The sequence below is a fragment of the Lipomyces oligophaga genome (assembly GCF_038497815.1).
Source record: "Lipomyces oligophaga strain CBS 7107 unplaced genomic scaffold V1516scaffold_4, whole genome shotgun sequence".
Lineage (NCBI taxonomy): Eukaryota > Fungi > Ascomycota > Lipomycetes > Lipomycetales > Lipomycetaceae > Lipomyces > [Lipomyces] oligophaga.
Genome location: NW_027117788.1, coordinates 1,049,226 through 1,069,904, shown reverse-complemented (window position 1 = coordinate 1,069,904; position 20,679 = coordinate 1,049,226). Strand labels below are relative to the sequence as shown.

At 42.0% G+C, this 20,679-nt stretch overlaps 12 protein-coding genes across 12 annotated transcripts; 7 read left to right on the top strand and 5 right to left on the bottom strand.

The window, feature by feature from the left end:
* Window positions 1-585: 585 nt before the first annotated feature.
* On the top strand, window positions 586-1,881 carry V1516DRAFT_675585 (synaptobrevin-domain-containing protein). The gene is given in 4 exon segments (XM_066922270.1): window positions 586-776; window positions 863-984; window positions 1,047-1,746; window positions 1,758-1,881. 3 exon segments carry the CDS (start codon window positions 761-763, stop codon window positions 1,710-1,712), a joined length of 804 nt encoding a protein of 267 aa, XP_066777537.1. The 5' UTR covers window positions 586-760; the 3' UTR covers window positions 1,713-1,746; window positions 1,758-1,881.
* On the bottom strand, window positions 1,725-2,737 carry V1516DRAFT_675583 (uncharacterized protein). Its single transcript, XM_066922269.1, has one exon. It carries the CDS (start codon window positions 2,666-2,668, stop codon window positions 1,955-1,957), a length of 714 nt encoding a protein of 237 aa, XP_066777536.1. The 5' UTR covers window positions 2,669-2,737; the 3' UTR covers window positions 1,725-1,954.
* Window positions 2,738-3,402: 665 nt separating this feature from the next.
* Window positions 3,403-4,837, top strand: V1516DRAFT_702295 (putative serine/threonine protein phosphatase PP1; the record flags this gene model as incomplete). The annotated part of the gene is made up of 5 exons (XM_066924132.1): window positions 3,403-3,645; window positions 3,700-3,706; window positions 3,756-3,986; window positions 4,041-4,207; window positions 4,259-4,837. 5 exons carry the CDS (start codon window positions 3,403-3,405, stop codon window positions 4,634-4,636), a joined length of 1,026 nt encoding a protein of 341 aa, XP_066777535.1. The 3' UTR covers window positions 4,637-4,837.
* Window positions 4,838-4,950: 113 nt separating this feature from the next.
* V1516DRAFT_675579 (uncharacterized protein) lies at window positions 4,951-7,606 on the bottom strand. Its single transcript, XM_066922268.1, has 2 exons — window positions 6,469-7,606; window positions 4,951-6,417 (listed from the first exon to the last, which is right to left on the bottom strand). Exons 1-2 carry the CDS (start codon window positions 7,147-7,149, stop codon window positions 5,038-5,040), a joined length of 2,061 nt encoding a protein of 686 aa, XP_066777534.1. The 5' UTR covers window positions 7,150-7,606; the 3' UTR covers window positions 4,951-5,037.
* Window positions 7,607-8,453: 847 nt separating this feature from the next.
* V1516DRAFT_664458 (uncharacterized protein) lies at window positions 8,454-9,897 on the top strand (the record flags this gene model as incomplete). Its single annotated transcript, XM_066920600.1, has 3 exons — window positions 8,454-8,969; window positions 9,023-9,088; window positions 9,145-9,897. 3 exons carry the CDS (start codon window positions 8,454-8,456, stop codon window positions 9,895-9,897), a joined length of 1,335 nt encoding a protein of 444 aa, XP_066777533.1.
* Window positions 9,898-9,961: 64 nt separating this feature from the next.
* On the bottom strand, window positions 9,962-11,523 carry V1516DRAFT_675570 (uncharacterized protein). The gene is made up of 4 exons (XM_066922267.1): window positions 11,314-11,523; window positions 10,889-11,177; window positions 10,323-10,844; window positions 9,962-10,267 (listed from the first exon to the last, which is right to left on the bottom strand). Exons 2-4 carry the CDS (start codon window positions 11,069-11,071, stop codon window positions 10,022-10,024), a joined length of 951 nt encoding a protein of 316 aa, XP_066777532.1. The 5' UTR covers window positions 11,072-11,177; window positions 11,314-11,523; the 3' UTR covers window positions 9,962-10,021.
* A 62-nt stretch (window positions 11,524-11,585) lies between these two features.
* Window positions 11,586-12,032, top strand: V1516DRAFT_623831 (protein required for assembly of cytochrome c oxidase-like protein; the record flags this gene model as incomplete). Its single annotated transcript, XM_066919637.1, has 3 exons — window positions 11,586-11,773; window positions 11,831-11,851; window positions 11,912-12,032. The coding sequence occupies 3 exons, from the start codon at window positions 11,586-11,588 to the stop codon at window positions 12,030-12,032; spliced, it is 330 nt and encodes a 109-aa protein (XP_066777531.1).
* A 532-nt stretch (window positions 12,033-12,564) lies between these two features.
* Window positions 12,565-14,575, top strand: V1516DRAFT_691276 (Prenylcysteine lyase-domain-containing protein). Its single transcript, XM_066923851.1, has 4 exons — window positions 12,565-12,840; window positions 12,926-13,211; window positions 13,272-13,500; window positions 13,553-14,575. The coding sequence occupies exons 1-4, from the start codon at window positions 12,681-12,683 to the stop codon at window positions 14,396-14,398; spliced, it is 1,521 nt and encodes a 506-aa protein (XP_066777530.1). The 5' UTR covers window positions 12,565-12,680; the 3' UTR covers window positions 14,399-14,575.
* On the bottom strand, window positions 14,360-15,388 carry V1516DRAFT_675561 (SOH1-domain-containing protein). Its single transcript, XM_066922266.1, has 3 exons — window positions 15,245-15,388; window positions 15,053-15,186; window positions 14,360-14,992 (listed from the first exon to the last, which is right to left on the bottom strand). The coding sequence occupies exons 1-3, from the start codon at window positions 15,344-15,346 to the stop codon at window positions 14,629-14,631; spliced, it is 600 nt and encodes a 199-aa protein (XP_066777529.1). The 5' UTR covers window positions 15,347-15,388; the 3' UTR covers window positions 14,360-14,628.
* Window positions 15,389-15,800: 412 nt separating this feature from the next.
* V1516DRAFT_614247 (inositol phospholipid synthesis and fat-storage-inducing TM-domain-containing protein) lies at window positions 15,801-16,632 on the top strand (the record flags this gene model as incomplete). Its single annotated transcript, XM_066919327.1, has 3 exons — window positions 15,801-16,343; window positions 16,399-16,476; window positions 16,531-16,632. Coding segments are annotated over 3 exons (723 nt in total), but the record flags the coding sequence as incomplete, so codon positions are not given.
* Window positions 16,633-16,927: 295 nt separating this feature from the next.
* On the top strand, window positions 16,928-18,977 carry V1516DRAFT_356619 (uncharacterized protein). Its single transcript, XM_066918944.1, has one exon. It carries the CDS (start codon window positions 17,137-17,139, stop codon window positions 18,688-18,690), a length of 1,554 nt encoding a protein of 517 aa, XP_066777527.1. The 5' UTR covers window positions 16,928-17,136; the 3' UTR covers window positions 18,691-18,977.
* On the bottom strand, window positions 18,965-20,517 carry V1516DRAFT_675556 (uncharacterized protein). The gene is made up of 3 exons (XM_066922265.1): window positions 20,254-20,517; window positions 20,150-20,171; window positions 18,965-20,100 (listed from the first exon to the last, which is right to left on the bottom strand). Exons 1-3 carry the CDS (start codon window positions 20,450-20,452, stop codon window positions 19,266-19,268), a joined length of 1,056 nt encoding a protein of 351 aa, XP_066777526.1. The 5' UTR covers window positions 20,453-20,517; the 3' UTR covers window positions 18,965-19,265.
* Between the last annotated feature and the right edge of the window lie 162 nt (window positions 20,518-20,679).

Genomic DNA, 20,679 nt, shown 5'->3' with positions numbered 1-20,679 from the left:
TTCGGCGGAGTGAGCTGCATGGCTTTGGACGAGAAGTTTTGAAATATTTGGTTACTGAAGTAAACAAAGAAAGCGACCGAGTTATTTGATTATTTAATTATTGGGTCAATTGAGTTATGCAATGGATTAAATTTGACCTAATTCCAAAATTTAGGGAGATGAATAATTTGGTCAACACTGGCCAGACAAGAAACAAAAAACAAAAAACAGAATCAAAGCACTCCACACACGACATGCTTACGAATTTATAATGAGCAGAGGCACGAGGTTCCGTTTGCATTCTCATCCAGTACAGGTTCTCAAAAATATCGGTATAAGTACCAATAGATAAAGGGTTCGTCAATTAGAACCACTGAGACCACCTGAACACTCAGCAAGCAGCATCACAATCCAGTTACCAAACCGTCTCACGTGTTTGTTTAGTCACATGATCCTTATCAATCCGAATCTGGCTACGGAGGTCTCGAACAAACAGGTAGTTACACGAAACCCATATTAGATCACTGGAGATGGCAGATCTTGCTAGCAGTTGCGGTTGTCGCCATCGTCCTCCTCGGTCTAGTTCTTACACTGTAGTTCCGGATTCTTCCCTTATCAGCAGTAGCATTAGAGGATTGTTCATTTTGCCCTGGGTCGAACTTGAGGATATAGATATATTCAAATTCGTGGATTTGTGGATTGGACTACGATACAGTTGACATTTGCACAATTTCATATTTCTTATCTTTCTTTTGCATTTAACTACATCGCACTGCTCGAAATGCCTGCTTCCAATTGTAGGTGCTATTGTGACTTGAACATAGGCATAGTTCAGCTATGGCATGAACTTTGGACTGAGTATACTCATGCTAACTTCTCTCAGTTCTCTATGCCTGTGTTGCACACGGAACTACGGTTCTAGCAGATTACGCTCCGCTCCGTTCGAATGCGAATGCAGTCGCTGCGCTGATCCTTCCCAAAATCCCTGCTGAAGACGACCAGAAGGTATGGACTAATTTAAAGATAGAAGAGAAGATATCTCTATGATATTAACTATGCCATCTTAGTTGACTTATATCCACAATAATTGGCTTGTCCACTACATTACGACCGCGGCCACAGAGGCCACTCCTGACGGTGTCACTTTCCTTGCTATTACTCTGTCAACAGTCCCCCGCAGAGTCCCATTTGCCTATCTAGTAGAGGTCCAGAAAAAATTTAATGAGACTTTTACTCCCGAGCAAGTCGGAGAATGCGAACAGCCCTATGCACTCGCCTCTTTTTCGCACACTCTGGGTCAGCTTATGGCTTCGGCAGATTCACCCAATGGCGACCGTGTCAATGCGGTCCGCCAGGAGATTGACCAAGTTAAGGATATTATGAGTCAGAATATCGAGCGTGTCATCGATCGTGGCGAACGTATCGAAAGCCTTGTTGACAAGACTGATCATATGAATCAGACAGCTTTTGCCTTCCGTAAGCGATCAACGGCTCTTCGTCGTGAGATGTGGTGGAAAAACCGTCGTCTAGTCATTCTTCTTGTTATTGCTGTCATCTTCCTTGTCTATGTTCTCATTGGTTTTGGTTGCGGTCTACCAGCCTGGCAAAAATGTGCGAGAGGAAACCAGAACCAAAATAATAACCAAGGGCAGGCAAATAACAATGCTGTCGGAGCACAACATATTAGCATGGCAATGATGTCGAGTCTTCCAGACAAACATTATATGTTTTAGTTTTATTCCCTTATTTTTCATTGATTTTTCATTGATTTTTCATTGATTTTTCATTGAACGTATTTTCTTTTCAAATATTTTATTAAACATTCTTAGTTCTTAGTATGTGGTTCTGTCATGATTCTTTGGAGTTTTGTTTCAATACACAGGTTGTCATCAATCTATCGCTTATTCATTTGCTTTAAATGCTATCTATCCGGCCATAGTTCCAATATTATACAACTTACATTTGGAAGTTGGAGCTAAGATTCGAAAAATTCATCTTCGCTCTCTTGATTTAACGTGCTCTCCTCGGCGACATTTGCGTCTGGTTCAGCATGTTGCTCGCTCGCTGAACTCTGTAGCCGTTTGACATTCGAACCTGCGCGGCCAAACAATAACGATTCGGGGTTCACTTCGCCAGTCGAAAATAATCTTCCTGCTTCTCTCCACCATTCCAGTCTTGATTTTTCAGTGCTTGAAAGGTCTGCATTGGACTGCGAATTCAAGCTTGACAAACTATCACCGGCATATAGAGAAATGTACTTTTCTGATTCTGGGAATAGCACAATATAAATTAGTTGCTGGGCAGCAAAGGCATAATTCTTCTTTGCAATCTGTATATCTCTTTCGACTCCGGTTTCTTGCGCGAGCTTCAGCGCACGCTTTGACTGGTTAACTTTCCGATCTGCCTTCCTCCTTTCGAAGAACCGCACATGATGGTATTTCTGTTCCAGCTTCTTCTTCTTTGTGCCTCGTAGAGCCGTATTCAGCTCATATTTCAGCGCTGCCAAAGCACGCTCTTGTTCTCGCCTTGCCAATGCGGCAGTATTTTTTTGATTATTGCGATCACGACTTAATAGTCGCTCCAGATCGCGGATTTTTTTTTTCAATCGCGAGACAGATGACCCTCCAGCGCTCGCTGAGCCTCCGACCACAGCTACCTCATGAAACTGAGGCTTTCGCTTTGGTGCCATAATGATGTAATCGAATAGAAATAAATAAAATGAAAATGTCCTATCTTATATATTCTAATCTGATTGCTGTTGGATTAGGGAGATTGAAGGTGAAAACAAAAACTAACCTATTCGACCTGAGCCCTCCCAATTCATTTCGGTTTAGGTGTTGTCGAACAGGAAGGAGTCTGTTCAGCAATTTTGAGAGCCATAACTTGATCCTGAGTCTAGTTAACCCAGACCAGGAATTCATTATTATTATATAATATTTACAGCAACTCATTTCAGCTGTATATTTGCAACAGAAGTTTCCTCTAGATCCTGACCCGTTCATGCTCATTTCCCTATCTGCTGGAATTCTTCCGATTCACACTAATCCCTTGTAAGCAAGTCAGGTCCCTTCCCCGGGCTGAAGAATCTCTGGAAAGCGTAGGCGTGTAATCATTTCAGGAACATCTGTTCGCAAAATCCCTTAAAACCTACGGATTGGCTAGTACCTGCGCGCTGAGAATTGAGTTAAGTTTATCGTTTTAGAGTGAAAACCTTTTTGTTTTAGTTCTGTGTGGAAATCAAAGAATTGGTTTGCCTGCTGTTAAAAAGCGGTGCCGTGTGCTGCAGCTTCATTCGGTTACTTTGCGCTGATTCAGTCGCGAGACTTTGCTTCAGCTTGTGCGAGAGCTGATAAGGATTTTTTGCGCTGAAAGCAAGGAACTATTTTGAAGAGGGAATATTGATTTTGGATTCGACGAGTTCTTATGGCTTCAACGGCAGCAGCGTCTGCCGCTTTCGCTCCGCCAGGAGCATTCACGACCACTACGGCACGACTGGAATCTGAATTAGACGTCGATTCGATCATTACTCGACTTCTAGAAGTTCGGGGAAGCCGACCGGGAAATAATGTGCAACTTGAAGAGGCAGAAATTCGATGCCTATGTACCAAGGCTCGCGAAATATTTATCCAACAGCCAATTCTACTCGAACTAGAGGCTCCAATCAAGGTATGATCTATACAGAACTTTTGGTCGACCAAATCAGATGACTCATGCAGCTAGATTTGTGGTATGTTTGATACCGGATTTCAGGTAAAGATGCGCCAACACTATTTTAGGAGATATTCACGGTCAATATTACGATCTGCTTCGACTGTTTGAGTACGGAGGGTTTCCACCGGATGCCAATTATTTGTTTCTAGGGGACTACGTTGACCGGGGGAAACAGTCTTTAGAAACAATTTGTCTTCTTCTGGCGTACAAAATCAAATATCCCGAAAATTTTTTCATACTGAGAGGTAACCATGAATGTGCCTCCATCAACCGTATATATGGCTTTTATGACGAATGTAGGTATCTTTTTGTTATTTTTCTTTAATTTTTCATCTTAACCGAACATGAAGGCAAGCGAAGGTATAGCAATATCAAACTGTGGAAGACATTCACAGACTGCTTCAATTGTTTACCAATTGCGGCTATCATTGATGAGAAGATTATCACCATGCATGGCGGTCTTTCTCCAGATCTCAATAGTATGGAACAGATCCGTCGAATCATGAGACCAACTGACGTGAGTTTTACTTCTTGCCGTACAATTTAAGCAAGATACTAATTGACGTAGATCCCTGACAGTGGTCTTTTGTGTGACCTGCTTTGGTCCGATCCAGATACTCTAATCACCGGGTGGACCGAGAACGACCGTGGCGTGTCCTTTACATTCGGAGCGGACGTCGTAAGTCGATTTCTGCAGCGGCACGATTTAGACCTAATCTGCCGGGCACACCAGGTCGTTGAGGATGGTTACGAATTTTTCTCGAAGCGACAATTAGTTACGATTTTCTCCGCTCCAAACTACTGTGGTGAATTTGACAACGCCGGTGCTATGATGAGCGTCGATGAAAGCTTGCTCTGCTCTTTCCAAATTTTGAAGCCTGCAGAGAAAAAGCCAAAGTATTTTAACAACGGAGCTATGCAGCGAAAGAAAAAGCAGACTAAGTAAAGATCCACTAGCTTTGGATTCCCTTTCCAGTTTGCTATATATCTTAGTTATGCCCTCACAGCCTCCAACAGTCACTTGCTCCAGCTTTTCTTTTTCTGGGCCTAGTTTACCGATGCTAGTTGTGAATGATCGCAAGTACCGTCAACGTTTGATCCTGTTGTTTAGTAAGTAGGTGTAATTCGACTATATAGAAGTCTCCTTTTGTTGCAATATTTTTGAGCTATCTTTCCAAAGTCATATACTTTTTTCATCTTTGTTTGGCTCCCTTTTTTTGTTTGTCAGACTTCGTCTACTACGTCTTTATTTCATTTAATTGAAAATTTGATATTCCAAGGTTTCTTTACTTTGAAGCTATCCACTAATTAATCTTAAAATAAATTTTGGAACGTATAGAATCAGCACTACCCTAAAATTTCGTCGTCGATGTCTTCATGATTAATTGAATATAATCTGGTATTCCCAGTTGCAATTACGCGAACAATGTTTTCGCGAAAGGATATTGGTTCAATAGTTAATTCATCTTCTTCACTGTTCTCTTCTGCTTCCATTTCTAAATCATCGCTAGAAAAGCAAATATCAGTCATATTTAGAGCACCCTCATCACCTGAATCTTCTCGATAATCGACGCGACACCGTTTCCGGTTTAATCGACTAGGCGTTTCCGACTCTGACCGTTCAAGCCGCGGTCGCTTGGGTGCTGGTGTATTGGAAGAAACCAAGTTAAAAAACCGCGTCTGGAAGTGGCGAGCAGATCGCGGAGTTAATCTGATAACGGAGGAAGGTGGATTTCCAGTCTGCGACGCCGACGGTAAAAATGTCGAACTTGATGAGGTCGGTGAAGGCAGTATAGACGAAATTGCATGCTCTTGAAACAATTGTGAAGATACACTCTCAACTTCAAGCTCTATATAATCCTCATCTTCCATATCATCTTCAGAACAAAAATCAACTTCAGATCTTGATTGAACTACATAGGCAGTCTTCTCCACTTGAACCCATTGCTCGATGAATTCATCATAGAACCACTCGACATCTTCCGCCGAGTCCAAAAGATCTGCACGCTCAGCCTTTAACGCAAGATCCCATAGCTGCTGTCGCCATTCGAGTAATGAATTCGTCTCTATTGCGGTAAGCTCACCGCTATGGATGGCTCGTGCAACAATTACGCGCGCAAGCGAGACAGCAAATTTCACATTCTTGACAATCATAAGATCGCATACTGATCGGATATGGAGATCTTTAATATCTGGAAATGCATTGTAAATACATGTTGCAAGGCATGCATTGATATCATCGGGCAGTGAAACTTCAATCTTGGGATCTTCTTCTATCAAGCCAAGACTAAGTATTACCCAAGGAATATGAAACTGTACAGTGTAATGATCTAATCCATATTTCAATTGTTTCAACAAATCAACCAATTTGTAACATGTTGCAAGACAAGCTAACCGAGTCAGGAGCTCATTAGCGCCTTGACATTGGGGATGGCTGGTAGTTCTGATTTGTCGCTGAAGATATAAGGATATATCGTGTACCCATTTAAACATCGATTGTCTGACAACTGTGTCAGAAGATTCAGCACTCAACATAGTAAGTTGAGTAAACAACCAAATGAACTTAGGATGTGTCAGTGTAATGACGGAGATCTTTGCTGTCAAATACTCCAACAGCACATTCGGCTGGGCATTTATCTTTTTCGACATCTCCAAAAAAAACTCTGCTTGGTCAATAATATCGGAAATCGGTGTTACTTCTAGCAGACTTTTAAAGATTAATAGCGCCTAAAATATTAGTATTGGTGCTAATTTACCAAATTCGCAAACTTCCCATACCATATCCAAAGCATTTAACTCGACAGAGTCCAATATCAACACGGGCAATAAATATCTACACATCTGAGCCTCGGAACATATCAATGATACACCGTGCCCAATTGCAATAAACCGTTTATATAGCTTTGTGGCTGCTGTGGAATCATACCACTCCTGCGCGAAGACCGAATCCCGAGTATGGACGACGCATTTCCCAACATCGATTGCACATTGTTGAGACAACGATCGAGGTGGGATATATGCTTGTAACAGAAAATGGTAATAAGCTTCGTGAATAACTCGATAGGCTGAAAATAAGTCTTGCGATACTTTTGATCCAAGATCGGATAAAAGAAATTCAGAACTTATTCGAACCTTGTTCTCAATATTTCGCACTCGTTCCATTTTCGGAAGTGTCCTGGCAGAGTATCTCTTTGATCCAGAACGAGACTGAATCCGAGCTAGCTTTTTGCAATATTCATTCGATCTGAAAGTTGAAGAGTAGCTGTAATTATCATAACACTTGGAACTAAATGTTTTCCCGTCATTTATATTTGCATTCAGGTGAGAGTTCACTAAAGACGGATGCGATTCAATCAGCGCTTTGCAAGCATTCAATTTCGAAGCAAGAGGCCGAATTACGCGAAGACACTTTGTAGTACTCCAAGATGCCTTTGGAGAATGAATTTCATTTGTGATCATGACTTTTCCATAATTTTGGTGAGGTGAGTTTGGTTTGTGCAAATGTAGTATTATCAAACACAATTAACTGCTTGTTGGTGGTTGGGAGTAATATCAATGATATTGTTTATATGTTGTCCCAGCAACGCACTTTGTATAAACTTTAACGTATGGGGAAAGCAATCTCTGTTCTTTCTTAGAGCGTATATTTTTGGATTAGCTTCACATGTCGACAGAGTAGTCCTTTATGAAAAGTAGATAATTTACTAAAATTCAAAAGCAGGTCAGAAACTATTTGCAATCTTTGCAGTCTTTCCAGAAACTAAACAAGTCCTATTCAAGCGCCAACTAACAGAAAGTGTAGTCTCAACAAAAAACTGGAGAACAAATTCGATATAAAACGAATTTTGCAAGAATCTGTGAAGACTAATTGTGCTCAATCGCAAGGGTTGTCATTATCAGCGAACTAAGAGCCTACAGATAAAGCAGCCTTTACTGATACTAGGACCATTTAACACAAGAATAATAGGCAGCTGTTAATTAAATTTAGTAACAAAAGCAATTTTCTGGGTCAATTAAATTAATTTATTGATCTGACCGGAAGTTGGGAGCTCAGCCTGTTTGCGTTTAATAATTTGATGAAATTTTGAGGTCTCTGTGAATATAATGTTGACAGATCACTGTATGCATGGTGCATTTTTAATCGGCAGCACGATGGGGATTAGTCTATTGTTATTCAAGCATTTCAAATGTTAGATGAAAAAATATTTTAGCTGCAAAATCCTGAACTCCCTTGCTATAATCAAATCGGAGCAGTCAGCTGGATTCGAACACCAATCTTCAGCACCAGGTCGGAGAAGAATTGCGATCAAGGGACAATGGATCACGAAGTGTAGTAACGAAAAAACCGATTAAGTGCAGAAATTAAGGTCTAATCAAACCGTAAAAAATCCACTGCCTTAGCGATTGAAATACTTAGCCAACTTAGTCGTCCGTAGTGTGGCAAGTTTTACTCCATGATGCATGCTTGAACCCAGGTCTTATTGTCATACGCATCTACTTCTTCTTGCAAGTCTTAAACTATTAAATATCAACGACAGATATAATATTCAAATGCTGCTAAATATAACAAGAACAACGATCTACTGCGCCCGCTTAACGTCATCTCAGGAACGGAGTCTAGCTTATTTTCGATGCCTGCGCCACTTCTTCAAAATTCAAGCTGCGAACCGGAATTGGGAGGAGTCCTGGCTTTGCCGGGCCTATAAAACTCATCAGGCTGGCTATGTTTAATCTGACAGCAACTATTCGAAGAAATATCAAAAATGCCTTCTAAGCCTGCCATCGGAGCTCTTGAAATCTCTAATTTGCGATATCACATTTTAAAACTTGATGCTTTTAACTATCTTCTCACGACGAACCCGAGCGAAAAGCACTTTCTTGATAACGTGGGACCCAACTATTATGTCAAGCTGTCGGCAGCACAAGCACCGCCGGTGAACCATGACCCGAAAGGGAGAGTTCCGGCAGACTATGACGCGTCGTTTTCTTTGACGATTATGGTCCGAAATTACGACGACGTGTCGGATCCCGCGGAATTTTTTGGACCTGGAGTATCTCCAGAAGCTATTTCGCATGGGATCAAGTTAGTGCCTATTGCCCATGTTCAACGCAATGAGAGTGAGAGTAAGATGAATGTCACGGTTCTCGAAAACGATGGGCGTGTTCGGTGGAATACGTTGCTGGAAATGCATACGAATCCCGAGACGGAGCAATCCACGTTTGTGTTTGCAGATCCTTGGGGACGAACTTGGACTATTAATGGAAAAGACGAATTAGTGGTAAGCTTTGCTTTTATGATTCGCCGATTCAATCAGTTTATTCATAATTTCAGTGCAACTCGCGTGTCGATGGAAGGCCAATTACGACTCTCGAGCGCAAGAAGATACCAAACGAAAAGGTCAGTCCAGTTGTGTTCTGGATTCTTCACTGTTGACAACTCCTTATAATCTTTAGATTGGCTGGCTTTCATTAGACCAGACTGCATTAAGAATGCTTGATATTATGATTGCAACACATATTGCGGTGATGAGTTTCTGGCAGATTGAGTTCAAACCTTCTCGGCTTTCCTCAGTTGCATCGGGACTGCTTAATGTTGAGGCCGCTCCACGTTTGCGAGAGAGTCTCAAGTCAGTAACTAATACGGTTTCCCTGGAAGCTGCTGGGTTGAGATTGCCTTTCACAAGACGAGCAAATCATTCTCCGGAAAGTAGATTGAACCGCTCATTAGAAACTCCGTCAAATCATGCTCGGGACACTAGTCTGAATCAGTCGTCCGAATCTAGATCCGATTATACCGCAGATTCGACGCTAAATCGGACGTCGGCGATCAGATCGAATCAATATTTGGAAAATAAATCTGCCAGAGTGCCGGTGCCGACCCCAGACCATACGGTATCTCAAACAGTTATTTCTTCGCACAACACCTACGATGCGAACCCATATTCTCAGGCATCATATTCACAGACTAAGGGAGCATCCGACCGATCACATCCAAGTGATGTGATGCCTATGGGAGGACGTGTTCAGGGTTTAAATATTAAAACAAATAGATCGTCCCTGACTCGTCAAAGAGGTCAACTTCCTCTAACACCGAATGGTCCAAGAGACATGTCCAAGTCTTCTGGTCAGTCTGAGCGTTCTCGTGACGAGAGAAATCTGACGACAAAGTTGAAGCGTATGTCAAATCTTTATTCATCACATTCGTGATATAATTATGACAGAAGTACTGTGATTACAGGGATGGGAGTTTTGGACGGCGTTCTAATTCCGGTTTATCTAGCATCAACTTAATTAATCTACATAATAACTTCTATTTTCAAAAACGGAGAAACTAAATTTCCTTCTCTTCAACCCAGGCACTTCGAGAAGGGATCCAAAGAGATACAGTTTCTCTATATCTCCTGAAGTCAGGATATCGTTCTTGTGAAATTGCATCCGTGAACAAAGAAGACTGTAAAATGAACAGTGAAAATATGACAGGCGCCATTATAGTCCAGTTTATCCACTGTCCACTGATGTAAGCTCCCCATAGATAGAGGCAAATCCAGATTAATTGCTCGGCGAGATGGTTTGGTCGCTATTAATATATTAGTACCGTTTAAACTGATTTGATAATCCACCAAGAAACTCACTCGAGAGTATGCATAAATGCCTCTTGTGCAGAAGCCACGTTCTAATTCCTTCTTTGAATATCCCGGAGTAATAATACTGTCGCGTTTATAAATGCGTTTCGCATTTTGAAAGTTCTGCATAACTGAATCGATCCGAAACTCACAGACTAAAGAAGCGGACATCAGCCCAGCAAACACAAAATCTGGTATGGACAAAGGCAAATCAAACGAATAATAGAGTTTGACTGCCGGAATGGCTATAACAACCAGTAAACCTGACTGGAAAAAACTGACGAAGAAAACAGTGAGTAAGATCAACCGCAGACGATCATACCCAAGATTCCTCTTGACATATCCCCATCGATGATCTTCTATGCCTGCCAAACCTCCTCGCCGAATGAACAGATCCTCCAGATGATAATGCCATACCACCAAGATTGGAAAGAGAAGAAGAAACCGTGTTGAAAATCGATTATTAAAGTACCCATGGATCATCAAATGCACTATTACTATTGTGGGAATAGTGGGCCAGAATGGGTCGAGCTAAGATAATTAGACAGAGAGAGACAAATCAGGCGGATACATACAAAAGTGTAATCGTTCTTCTTTCCCGTATGACAGGCAATGAGGGTAATAAGCATTGTTATAAGTGCATATAACAAAATTACTGTGAGAGGATCTGTTTTCAAATAAAAGTCTTTAAGATTAGCTTTACCGGAAACCACTTCCTTTACATGCTGCCATTCAACAGTAAACGTGGACAGCTCCATTATGGATAAACTAGAACTGGAAATTTCGATCTATTATGTTCAATTGAAATGATAAATGTGAAATCTTATAACTGTTTCAAATCTTAAAGCCATCACGCTTCTTAAACTACAATATGTCAATAGATATTGATCGGAACGTCATCTGCGAATATGTAAAAACATTGGAACAGGAAGTTGGTAACTAGTACCGATAATTCTCATATGATATGCAACCACAGATGATAAATGAGATCTGGCTTAACTCTTGAACAAATCGATTTGTCATTTAATCACTTTACCAATTAGAAGCAATCCGACCTTAATTTTTATCCACAAAACTCAAAATGAAAAAGCGTTGACTCTTAAAGATATATCAGTAACTAATTAGATAATCTCGAATTCCCAACTACCCCGACGACAATCTCGCGCCACTGCAAAGTAGGTCGATTCAGAATCAGCGGAGAGTATAATATCATCCGAGAAAGCAAAACTAGAGATTCAATAGAAAATGCCGTCCAGGTAAGTTTCAATTTTGATGGTAGTTCACTCTTTAATCTTTCAAAGTTGTAAAGATATTCGGACCGGCCTGGCTCTTTGTCTACAGCGATCACCTTGTGTATTGATTGATCGTCATACACCCGCCGAATGTTTAGAGAACGAGGAATTACGAAAAGAATTGCCTGCCCAATGTCTAGCGCGGATGCAGAGTTATGCTGCTTGCAGGTATGCTATTTCAGATAATTTTGGTTTGGACTTGGCGACTAATGATATGGTGACTAGGCGTGGAATGCTGGACATGAGGTAACTATACACGATGTACATGAAGTGAAAGTGAAATCTGGTGTATTCACAAATATTAAGAAAGCGTTTCAGAGGAAATGGACCACTGTCGAAAGGGGTCTACGATGACGAATATGTACGAATATCAAGCGGAGACTTTGATGCTAAAGCCGAGCTGGAGAAAGTCACTCGGTCGTTATAAGTTTACTACTGAGACATATTTTGCCAGCCTAGAATTTGATACCAACGACTGAGGTTGTATATAAATTGATTGTATCTACACCACTTTAATTCGTACATATTTGAAATTGCTATCGATAATAAAGAACAGAATCTTGTGCCTTAAAACACAAATGGCCTCACTGTCCTTAGCTTGACCAAAGCTTCAATCGCAATTTCGCTCTAAGCTACAAATCTTCCCTTTTCAATATGACATTCCGTTTCAAACTAAGATTTACTTAACATGCCTCCTTAGAATTCGGTCAAATAGAAATTATTTACTATAAGCCTAGAATCGCTGACGAAACGTTAAATATATGTCTCTCTCTATTATCCTGAAACATCAGACCAAAGCATGTCAACGTTATTGTTTGCGTTATTGTTTGAAAGATCAAGCTGAGAGCAACAGCGGACTCAAATATATGATAGTCTGCGCTGTTTCACAAAATATTTGCGATTCCCACTTACGGGACTTTGTCCCAATTAAACTCCCATTCTTGATCCCATGTGCCTGTCTGTGATCTAATTCATTCGAAATCGTTTTAATTTTGAAACGGGTAAGAGGCACGCTTTTGGCATTAAATGGAGACAGCTTGGGGTTCTGTGTGGTTGGCCTGTTTAAATTATCAAGATGATCGCTGCTGCGTGCCTTTGCAGGATCAATGTACTGCTACTACTATTCTTGGCTATCTCAGCTCAGGCTGCCAGAGAAGATGTCTTCCAGCTGCTGGCTGATGGTGCTTTGGAGGAGGCGAAAGACAAAATTTCAAGGCAGAAAGTTGCGATAATCGGTGCGTATTTTACGTATTTTTCGTTAGTGTTAGACACCTACGAGAATCCTTCACCAAAATGTCAGTTTGCCTAACGTCTTTGCAGGAGCCGGAGCTGGGGGTGCCTCTGCCGCGTACTTTCTGCAACGGTACTCGAACTATAGCTACGACATCACGGTGTTTGAGAAGAATGATTACATAGGTGGCCGATCGACTACCGTCAATGTCCACGATAATCTGGACTGGCCAGTCGAAGTAGGGGCAAGTATCTTTGTTAAAGCCAACGCAAACTTGATGGCAGCCGCTCAGCGTTTTGGCCTTACTCTACAGTCAATCAAAGGCAGTACGGGTACTGGAAACGAGGGATCACAGATCGAGAGCTCGTTTGGGATGTGAGATTTTCCAATACCTTTTTTCAATTACTGCTTTGGAGAATAGCTAACTTGTACAAGTTGGGACGGCAAAGATTTTGTCTTCTCTGTCAAGTCAGAGTCATCCTGGAAAAGTACAGCCAAGATTCTTTTCCAATACGGATTGGCCCCAATTAAAGCAAATAGACTTGCAAAAAGAGCCGTGGATAAATTTCTACAGATGTACTCTATGGATAACTTTCCTTTTAATGATTTGACCAAAACCTCTACCGATCTTGGTCTTGTTGAAATCACAAGTGAATACGCTAGGGTCAGTTTTCCAGCTATTAAGAAGAGAAAATAACATTTCTTACAAGTATTAGAAATATTTATTGAAAAATAAAATTGCAGAGCTGTATGTTGATCAAATTCTGCAATCTCTCACACGAGTCAACTATGCGCAGTCCATTAGTACAATCCATGGACTTGAAGCTCTAGTGTGCCTTGCAGCTGAAAAGGCAGTCAGTGTCGAGGGAGGCAACTGGAAGATTTTTGAGAATATGTTGACATCATCTCTAGCTGACGTGCGCATCAAGTCAACAGTGACAGAGATTTTACCTCAAGAAGGAAAATGGACTGTGGAATTCATGAACGAGGCAGGTATTAAATCTGCCGGAGAATTTGATCAAGTCATTATTGCTGCTCCATTTGGCCAGTCAAATATCAAAGCACCCGATCTTAATATTTCCAATGTTCCTTATATGACTCTACATGTGACCTTATTGGCAACAAAGAAGCGACTGTCTACCTCATATTTCGGTATAACTACGCATGACACTGTGCCCACGATGATTCTAACCACCATCCCGGGCAAAGACTCATCTCATCTTCCGCCGCTATTTAACTCGATAAATATTGTGAGATTTATTGCTGACACGTCTGAATATGTATATAAGATATTTTCACCCACTGCGTTACAGCCGAAATTTCTTGATCTAATTTTCGACGGTGCAGATATTTCGTGGTCGCATGAAAAAATCTGGAATCCTTACCCGCGTCTAAATCCTATCGAACAATTCACCAAATGGAAAGTCCACGAAGACGGAATTTGGTATCTCAACGGTATGGAACAGTTCATTAGTACAATGGAAACATCAAGTCTTGCAGGTGCAAACGTTGCTGGACTTATTGTCGGTTCGGGCAATAAGACTGTTGTTGCCGTTCCTTAGAATCTGGTGACAGCAAATAGGTAGAAATTAGGAATGAATGAGGCATGCTAATACGGTCGTGAGATATTGCTAGTAACAATGAAGAAGCACAGAGTATTATTAGGAAGATACAACCAAGAGTGATCAAATAGTAACTTTTAAATACATGAACGAATGAATGAAACAGAGCAAAACAAACCAGACACCTTGTATCAAAATATTATAAACATAAAGTCATGCCAGCCCGAAGTTCATGGATTCGCTCCATTTGACGCAGTCTGAATATCTGTCTCTGGCTGTTCAAGCTTTACCAATGGTTCCGTTGTTCCATTTGCCGTTGAGGGTCGAGACCGTTCCGAAGAGGTATACTGATGTACCTCTGTCGAATTCCGCTGATCCGTCGCCAACTCTTGTTTAATTTCGTCTTTGAACTCTGTGGAGGTGACTTCTGCGCCAGTTGGTTCGTCTCCATCAGAAAACAGCTTGTATCTCCCGATTCTAAGCCACTTAGCCAGCATATCGTTGATCAGGAGCTGGGCCATATCTGAATGTTTTACCTCTTGTCTAAACCGAGGTTGTCGCAGAAGTGAGAGCATATGAAGACAATTCGGATATCTATAGACAAGAAATGGTAGTTAGAAACATATCGACGGAGAGATCTGTGGACAAACTAACACAACGAACTTGACATATTCCGGTTTCCGCCAATATTCCAGATATTCCAAATAATTCAAAAACCGTGTATCCTCTAGATATCCATTTTGTGCAAGGTAATTGACATAATACGGATTCGCCAATGCTTGTACGAACTAGTCTGTCAGTATTTTAACCAGCTATATCGACGTAGACCTTGATAGTTATACGTACATCCAGTTCAACCTCAAATCGCGTAGGCGCGCCTATAAACGACTCCTCTTGAATCTCTGCGTTTCCTTGACTGACATCTGAATTTCCCTTCGGCAGTTCCATGGTTTCCCAGTTGGAGGAGTTCAGATCCAGTTTAGAGATATTCGCGCCCTATGGTCCTCTCTAACTTTGGGAATTCTCGCAATGCGGCTTGACTCGGCAACCGATGACTTGACGCAAGCGCTTTATTCGCGGATATATTACGGAACGATGCTTGAGATAGATTCAAAGAGATTGAAACTCTCGTGAGGGACGCAAAATCATAGAGTTTCGATTAATCTGAAATATGGCAGACAGCAGATCCACAGAATCCTATAGAGACGAAGTTGCAAGTTCCTTTGTTGATCCGTCAACATCAGTTCAAGATGGAGCGTCAGACCCACCTCCATACAACGAAGCGGTTCTAGATATACCTGAGCATCTTTCTTCTAGTGAGTTTACACCTACAGATAGTACACCAAGCGGTTCAACATCCGAAGATTCGGTCACTATCTCGACATCCTCTCAGCAGAAACTATACGTTTTCTCACTTTTCACGTTCGAAGAGTTGGCTGTGTTTCTGATATATCCCACTACGATCGGTTTAGGAAGTTTAACTGGCACGATTTCGATGCCACAGACGTATTTCTCGTCAAAACGTAACTTTGTTAACACATTTTTTGTCAAGAATGGCTGGTTTTGGACAACTATCGTCTACATGATTCACTGCATCCGTTTAAGGGTTGGGCCAGCTCCGCTGGCCTTGCGATACGGAGTGATCACCGGATGGTGGTATTTATTTACCCAGTGGTTTTTTGGTGCTCCGCTTATGGATCGCATTTTCATCTCCACGGGCGGAGTCTGTGTTATCACTGAGCCTGGGTTTGCACCGCACTCACATGAAAGTATCAAAGATATCTGGACTTCAAAAGGGTGCCGCCATAACAACGGAGATTGGTCCGGCGGACATGATGTTAGTGGGCACTCTTTTATTCTCACTCTATCGAGCTTGTTCCTGTGGTATGAGTTGCTGCCGGTTCTTATGGATCAAACAGCATTAATGCGTCAATTAAACACAAAGGTTGGTTTAGTAATGCCAACTAGCGCTCTTGGAAATTCTAACAAGGCATTTATAGATAGTGCTTTCCCTACTGGCTCTTTGGTGGTGGATGTTATTAATGACAAGCATCTACTTCCATACCTTTCTAGAGAAAGTATGTTCATCTCACTGTGTAGCTTTTTGTTCTCTGATCTAATCTCGTTGCCAGGTTACCGGTTGGGCATTTGCCCTTCCCGTGTGGGCAGTGGTATATCTGCTCGCTCCTCGGATAGGCTTATTGCGAACTTTTCTAGGCGTTCCTCGCGTCTAAACATGCCATATATACAACTACTTTTTCACATTACATCGCTCTCGGCTGTCGTTTACAAAAGATGTTATATAATCAGTCAAATGTAAATTCAAGGGGCTTGTTATAGATCTGGGAGAACTTCTCGGCGCTTCGACGCCTGACTTCGACGAGGGGCTTGAACAGCTTTGTTCCTTCCGCCGCGTAGAAGCCCTGAGGTCTTCTCTTCCCTTGCTGAGAGCTGAAGAGAGCGCGCGTTGCTGAGCGTCGTCGGCGGAGATTTCTTTATTTAATTTGTTGTTTAGATAATTTGGTGACGCTTTTTCTGATATTATTCAAACCTAGGGCAGATTGCATTTCTAGATCGTGTTTATAAAGATATCTTTTTTTGAGCTGAGGCGGTGTGCTGATTAGCCGATTTTGCGGTCTACTGAGAAACAGCTGGCTTCCTCGGCGTGCTACTTGTATATTTTTCAAGTTTGTCTTTCGTTCCGTTTTTCTTTCATTGGCTAGTTATATTTTATTGAAATGAGTCTAAACACTGAAGCTGAGCAGTTTAAGGCTCGAGGAAACGAACTTTACAAGTCTGGTAGCTACTCGTCTGCCATCGACTATTATTCTAAGGCGATTGATATTAGTCCTGAGTACCCAATTTACTACGGTAACCGCAGTATGGCTTACATGCAGCTGGGAATGACAGTCAAGGCCCTTGAAGATTCGCAGACTGCGCTACAGTTGTCACAAGCCAATTTGGATCAGTACGGGTCAAATATCCCCAAGACGTTGCTGCGGATTGGCAAGATCCAGACAATGATGGGAAATTTCGAAGGTGCCATAGCGACCTACAATTTAATAAACCCACCTCCCTCCGCGGTAGATGTCCAGCCGGCATATCAAATGGCGCAGTATGTCAACCAAGCAGAGGCCATGGCAGCCGGTGGCAACATTAGTCTTGCACGGCACGCGCTTACAGGTGCTGAAAAGCTTTTGGGACCGAATACCACTCCGCCCAGAAAATGGAGACTATTGAAGGGCCAGCTCGCTTTAGATGCCGGTGATGCAGATACTGCTGCGTCACTGGCTGTTCAGTTACTGCGTGATGACAAACAGGATTGCGATGCGCTTGTTTTGCGTGGTCGAGTCCTGTATGCCCAAGGAGATACTTCGAAGGCTATCACACATTGTCAAGAAGCGCTTCGTTTAGATCCGGATCACAAAGACGCGCGGACGCTTTTAAAGCTCTCACGAGAACTAGAGAGGAAAAAGAACGAAGGCAACGATGCGTTCAAGCGTGGTGCACTACAAGAAGCCCTAGCGCTCTATTCTGAGGCTTTGTCAGTCGATCCCACGAACAAAGTAACTAATTCTCGTCTACTGTCAAACCGTGCAACAGTAAATATGCGTCTAAGCAAGTATGAAGAGGTCGTTACCGACTGCGAGGCAGCAATTGAGCTGGATCCGTCGTTTGTTAAGGTTAGGAGGACAAAAGCTCGCGCATTAGGAAAATTGGAGCGCTGGGAAGAAGCTGTGCGCGAGTTTTCAGATGCGTTGGAGAGTAATCCGGCCGATAATAATCTCCGAGCGGAGCTCAAAGAGGCTGAATTAGAGCTCAAGAAGAGCAAACGAATAGATTATTATAAGATTTTAGGTATTTCTAAGTCAGCAGATGACTCTGAAATAAAGAAGGCGTACAGAAAGATGGCGCTGCTATATCATCCAGATAAAAACCCAGACGATCCGGCTGCACATGAACGGTTCAAAGAAGTTGGGGAAGCATATGAGATTCTATCCGATTCGCAGAAGCGCGCGAGATATGACTCGGGAATAGATCTCCAAGGCCAAGAAGATATGTTCGGTGCCGGTGGACACGGCATGGCAACCGAGATTGATCCCTCTGTTCTTTTTCAAATGTTTGGCGGAGCAGGAGGCGTTCCCGGCGGCCAGCATGGAGGTCCCGAGTTCATGGGCAATCCATTTGGCGGTGCCCAGTTCTCAGGATTCCCTGGCGGCGCTCAATTTGGTGGCTCTCCTTTCGGTTCACAGAGTAATGGTCGCCGTCATGAACGATATTCAGATTTTTAAGCTTGAAGGTTATATTATTTCACCATACCTTGATGATAAATTGCTTTAGCTATTTCTTGTATATTTTCTCGTCCAAGACTGATTTTAATTTTTTTTAATCATTTGCTTCTCTCTCTAACTTATTCACACTTATTCATATTGATTGCACTTGCTGCTTTTTTTTGTTCTTGTTTTGGGCTGATGCGGTTAAGTGGCGCGTGCAACATTTCTGTTATTGAACTGTATTTCCTTCTCACTGTACAAAAAAGTTTCTACAGTCCAGTCTTAGTCTTAGTTTTTGGTTCTTGTTCATTAATTTTTGTTCTATTCACATTAGTTACTCAGTTTTAAAATCATAGTTATTAAAAGATCGTGATTGTATCCAAAAAGGTCGATTTAAATGTGGCTTGGGTCACAGAGGTCAACGAGATATTCGAAAATCTTGCGGACCATAGTAATTGGCACGATTCTGCACCTTGCCGTCTTAAAACACGGCCGACTGGTGAATACACCGAACTGTGAGTGAGTGTGGAATCTTGCGAACTGGATGATAGTGATATTACATAATGCGACTGCACAGAATAGCCATGTGAAAACTAATCACTGTCATAGTCAGAGTCGCTCATCTCAATAACAATTCGTCCTCCGGATCGATCACTCCCGAATCTCAGATTCTTGTCTATTCTAGTAGAGGTATCTAAATCCATAGCAACCGGTCGGCGCTTGAATGTGCGTAATACAGGCCCGTTAGTAACAGGTCCGTTAGTAACAGGTCCAGTGGTCGGGCTGTCTTTAGAGGCAGACGCGACTAAAGCATTTATAGATATGGTTTCGCTTGCTGTTCCACCAGCACGAGCATTGGCAGAAAGAGGTTTCGAAATCCTGATCGGTATACTTTTGACTGGTCCTCGATCAAAAATCTTGACTGCAGATGGATTTGTAATCGAGCTGATCCTGTCCTCCTTAGACAGATATTTGACTCTTGCAATATTACTGTAAGGCGTTAACGACTCGGAGAACTTATTCATGCTCTCTCCCGCTTGTAATAATAATTCCTTTCTATTGTGCAAAGTTTGAGGAGAAGCAATTACAAGTTGCGTCAAAAACACAGGATTCACATCGCCAAGCCGGACAATATCGTTATAGTCCAAACCAGCAGCAATTAACTCTGAAAACACATTCCCAGCCAAAGCCATAATATCATTCTGGCTTTCAGTACCATTTTTCTTGTTCAGCACGATATTAGTGGAGTCAGCGAGAAGATTATATAGTTCAGAAGTAGAAAGTGGAGCATCGGCAGTCGACAGAAGCTGCGACAGAAACATCGGATGGATATCGCCATACGTTAGTATATCTTGAAATGACAATCCAGATTGAGACAGCATAGTCAAGGCTTCCACGGCAGCAGCACGTAATTCGGGGTCAAGATCGCTACAAATATTAGTCTCTTGCTTTCTGGCTACACTTGATTGGAACCAACCTTAAAACAGGCTTCGGGGTAGCTGTACGACGACGACCCAACATGTGTCAGTCCATGAAAAAGTAAATCACCTTTAAAACAGAAATCTTTTAAAAACCACATACAAGTTAGTAAACTAGATGAGGAGGATTCGAGACCGAATGTATCTTCAATTTGGCCTTCTTCCTCAGAATTATCGTCTGAAAATGTTGCCGAAACGGACTTCGATAATTGAACTTTTTTGGTCCGAGATTGAAGAGCGGCCAACCTCAACGATTCCAGAGAAATCGTTGAGTACTTAGTAACTCCGTCTGATCTGCTCATTTTTGTATAAGCAGTAATTGAATTTATCAACTCTACCCATACGAATAATAAATTTGATTTAGGTATGAGTTTTTGATTCTGTTGTATTTGTGATGCCTAGCACAAGAAGAAGCACACGTGACAGTCCTTGTTACCCTGGGGACCTGCACCTTGAAAGGCAGCAACTATTTAGCGGCCAGAATTCACCTAATTTCAAAAGAGCATTGTTGATTGTTAAAATCACTAGA

Coding starts and splice junctions, on each gene's coding strand:
- V1516DRAFT_675561 (XM_066922266.1), bottom strand. CDS start 15,346: ATGGAACTGCCGAAGGGAAATTCAGATGTCAGTCAAGGAAACGCAGAG. Junction 15,187..15,244: donor GATTTGAGGTTGAACTGGAT/GTACGTATAACT, acceptor CTGACAGACTAG/TTCGTACAAGCATTGGCGAA. Junction 14,993..15,052: donor GAATATGTCAAGTTCGTTGT/GTTAGTTTGTCC, acceptor TCTTGTCTATAG/ATATCCGAATTGTCTTCATA.
- V1516DRAFT_675579 (XM_066922268.1), bottom strand. CDS start 7,149: ATGATCACAAATGAAATTCATTCTCCAAAGGCATCTTGGAGTACTACA. Junction 6,418..6,468: donor AGTTAAATGCTTTGGATATG/GTATGGGAAGTT, acceptor CTAATATTTTAG/GCGCTATTAATCTTTAAAAG.
- V1516DRAFT_691276 (XM_066923851.1), top strand. CDS start 12,681: ATGATCGCTGCTGCGTGCCTTTGCAGGATCAATGTACTGCTACTACTA. Junction 12,841..12,925: donor GCAGAAAGTTGCGATAATCG/GTGCGTATTTTA, acceptor ACGTCTTTGCAG/GAGCCGGAGCTGGGGGTGCC. Junction 13,212..13,271: donor ATCGAGAGCTCGTTTGGGAT/GTGAGATTTTCC, acceptor AACTTGTACAAG/TTGGGACGGCAAAGATTTTG.
- V1516DRAFT_675583 (XM_066922269.1), bottom strand. CDS start 2,668: ATGGCACCAAAGCGAAAGCCTCAGTTTCATGAGGTAGCTGTGGTCGGA.
- V1516DRAFT_675556 (XM_066922265.1), bottom strand. CDS start 20,452: ATGAGCAGATCAGACGGAGTTACTAAGTACTCAACGATTTCTCTGGAA. Junction 20,172..20,253: donor CTCATCTAGTTTACTAACTT/GTATGTGGTTTT, acceptor GTCGTCGTACAG/CTACCCCGAAGCCTGTTTTA. Junction 20,101..20,149: donor ACCCCGAAGCCTGTTTTAAG/GTTGGTTCCAAT, acceptor TAATATTTGTAG/CGATCTTGACCCCGAATTAC.
- V1516DRAFT_675585 (XM_066922270.1), top strand. Junction 985..1,046: donor CTGCTGAAGACGACCAGAAG/GTATGGACTAAT, acceptor ATGCCATCTTAG/TTGACTTATATCCACAATAA.
- V1516DRAFT_675570 (XM_066922267.1), bottom strand. CDS start 11,071: ATGGAGCTGTCCACGTTTACTGTTGAATGGCAGCATGTAAAGGAAGTG. Junction 10,845..10,888: donor AGAAGAACGATTACACTTTT/GTATGTATCCGC, acceptor TAATTATCTTAG/CTCGACCCATTCTGGCCCAC. Junction 10,268..10,322: donor GCATTTATGCATACTCTCGA/GTGAGTTTCTTG, acceptor ATATATTAATAG/CGACCAAACCATCTCGCCGA.
- V1516DRAFT_356619 (XM_066918944.1), top strand. CDS start 17,137: ATGAGTCTAAACACTGAAGCTGAGCAGTTTAAGGCTCGAGGAAACGAA.